The sequence below is a fragment of the Egretta garzetta genome, unplaced genomic scaffold (genome assembly GCF_000687185.1).
Source record: "Egretta garzetta isolate BGI_Z169 unplaced genomic scaffold, ASM68718v1 scaffold212, whole genome shotgun sequence".
Classification (NCBI taxonomy): domain Eukaryota; kingdom Metazoa; phylum Chordata; class Aves; order Pelecaniformes; family Ardeidae; genus Egretta; species Egretta garzetta.
In genome coordinates, this window is record NW_009258759.1 from 202785 (window position 1) to 205201 (window position 2417).

Below are 2417 nucleotides of genomic sequence, written 5' to 3' on the forward strand. Positions count from 1 at the left end.
GCCTGCCTTTCTCTTTCCCTCTTCAGTGACCTTGCGAGGGGAAGGGCAAGTTCTTCTTTCCCGTGCTCCCCACAACTCCATCCTGGAAGGATGACAATGGGACGGGTGACTCTTCAGGGCTCGTCATTCTTCTAACGGAGCCTTGTCTCTGCAGTGACTGTGCAAACCTGGAGAAAAGCAGGGAAGAGCTACAGCACCGGCTTGAAGTGACGGAGCAAGAAGCCTCGCGTCTGCGCCAAGGCATCGCTGAACTGCAGCTGAAGGAAGCTTCAGCCCAGGGGGAAAAGGTGGAGCAGCAACAGACGATGGAGAGAGCACGTCGTGAGCAGGAGCTCCTGTGAGTGCTAAAGCTTTCTCTGGGCAGGGGTGGGCGTTGCTGGAGTTCAGGAGGCCCGCCGTGAAAGAATGCATTTTGCACGCTCATCAGTCGTAGCATAGGAGGGGGAAGGGAGCATGTGGGCAGGCCTGGCTACCTACTGACGTCCAGCGTAGCTGCCTCCTTGCACTTTCTTATGACCCTTGAAAAAAACCGTCCCGAACCTGAGCAGAGCAGCTGATGACAGGCATAAGCAGAAACATGAGAGGTTCAGAGTGGCTTTAAGGAGAACAAAGAATTGAACCCTGAAGGCAGGGATTCAGCAACCTGTTCTGTAATTTCTGGAAGCTTCTCTTATGTTGTCAGTGATGAGTGTTTCACCTGCATCAGTGCCAGAGCGTGATGCAGCTCTAGTCAGGAAATTCCAGCATTCTTTAGGGGTAAAGAGAAAGCCGTTGGCAATCCTTCAGTCTGGGACATCGTATGTCCTCTTGGGTTTGGAAATGAGGATGTGTTTACAGTAACAGCTTGTTTGTCTCCCCCCTTCTTGTAGACTGAAGGACTTAGCGGCGCTTGAAGGAAAACAGTCATTCTTACAGAGTGAGTTGGTAGTGGCGCACGAGAGACTGGTGGAGGAATCCCTTGAGAGGGATCTGCTGAAGCAAGAGAAACAGGAGCTTGCCATGGCCCTGGAGAAGGTACGGTCAGCTCACTGCTAGGCAGCGCCTGTGGGAGAGGGAGCAGGGATAGCAAGACCACCACAGATGCTATTTCTGGCAGTAGAAGACAGGGAAGATGTTGTTCTCCTTGGAAATGGTTACCAGGCCCCACAGGCTCTTTGGGGTAGTTAGTGCACCCATCTTTCTTGGGATCTCTGAACTGGGAGTACGTCAGAGACACAAAGGGGTGTGGAGTCACTGCTTGAAGTCAGGGGGTTTCCTGCCTTTGTTTTCATATTGTGCTTTTGTCTTCTCAGGCAGAGCAGTCAGCAACAGAGTTGGCAGGGGCTCAGAATAAGCTGACTGCTGAAATGGCCGATCTACGTGCTGCAACAGTCAACATGAGCAGGATCAATGAAGCTCTTGCCCTGGATAAAGTGCAACTGAACAAGCTTGTGCTGCAGGTGAGCAGAGTTGCCAAAGACCTTGCCAGGTGTTTGCCTCCAGCTGCTGCTTCTTCCCAGACTTGCTGCCTTCCGACAGTGTGACTGCCTGACCATGGCAACGTTCTTCCTTTTTGTGTGCAAGCCAAACCTCTGGCAGAGTAAATCGTACTGTATTTGATTTCCTCTGCGCTTCTGTGATTGCAGCTGGAGCAAGAGAATGGAGTTCTGTGTGGTCAAGTGGACAAGGTGGAGAGAGCAAGGGCCTCTGACCAGGAGAAGCTGCAGTTGTGTAAAAGGACAAGTGAAGAGCTGTGCGCAGAGAAAGCCCACCTGGAGCAGCTGCTGAAGCAAGCGGAGGAGCAGCAGGAGGGGCTGCGGGTCGAGCTGAGGACGCTGGCAGCAGAGAAGGCAGAGACCCAAGAGAAACTGAGTCAGGTGAGACCAAAACCTGGTGCTTCTGGGTGGGCTTTTGGCTGCTTGGCTCAGTGAAGCTGTTACCTGTTGGGTTCTGCAGAGGTTTTGTCAAGGAGACACTTGGTAGTGCTGGAGGTCCAAAGGCTTTCTTTACTTCTTGTTGGAAACGCGTGGATGGCTTGCAGGGCTTTTCTGCAATTCTCTGAGCTGTCCTCTGCTTCTACAGGTTCTTTTAATCCATTTGTCTGTGCTGGTCTCTTTTTTGGCTTTTGATAAGCTGTAAAGAGAGGGTTGTGTTGCCCATGAATCTGAGCGGGGCTACTACTAGTAGGTGACATTTTGGTCCTTTCTTGGTTTGTGGTTTTTGGGGGGGTTTTTTTGCACAAAACCACGTAGTCTGGGATATGTATGCTTGTCGTGAAGGAGCTGTCTGGCCCCGGGCAACCCAGTAGGGCCTTGCACATCCCTTTCGCATTGACAGTGCCAGTGCCTTTTGGCAGCCCTGGGTGCTAGTGCGGTATAGAGCAGACGCTCTTGAACTTTCAGCCCAGAGGAGAGGAGCTCGTTCTCCTCTAGCTGGTT

General features: G+C 52.2%; 1 protein-coding gene across 1 annotated transcript in view; it reads left to right on the top strand.

Annotated features, from left to right (window-relative positions):
- CEP250 (centrosomal protein 250) overlaps window positions 1-2417 on the top strand; it is a gene marked incomplete at its 5' end in the record, with an annotated part of 15086 nt that overhangs the window by 879 nt on the left and 11790 nt on the right. Inside the window, 4 exons of the mRNA XM_035889014.1 lie at window positions 155-337; window positions 870-1014; window positions 1293-1439; window positions 1626-1856. Of these exons, the coding sequence (XP_035744907.1) occupies window positions 155-337; window positions 870-1014; window positions 1293-1439; window positions 1626-1856 (706 nt within the window). The remainder of the gene's footprint in view (window positions 1-154; window positions 338-869; window positions 1015-1292; window positions 1440-1625; window positions 1857-2417) is intronic.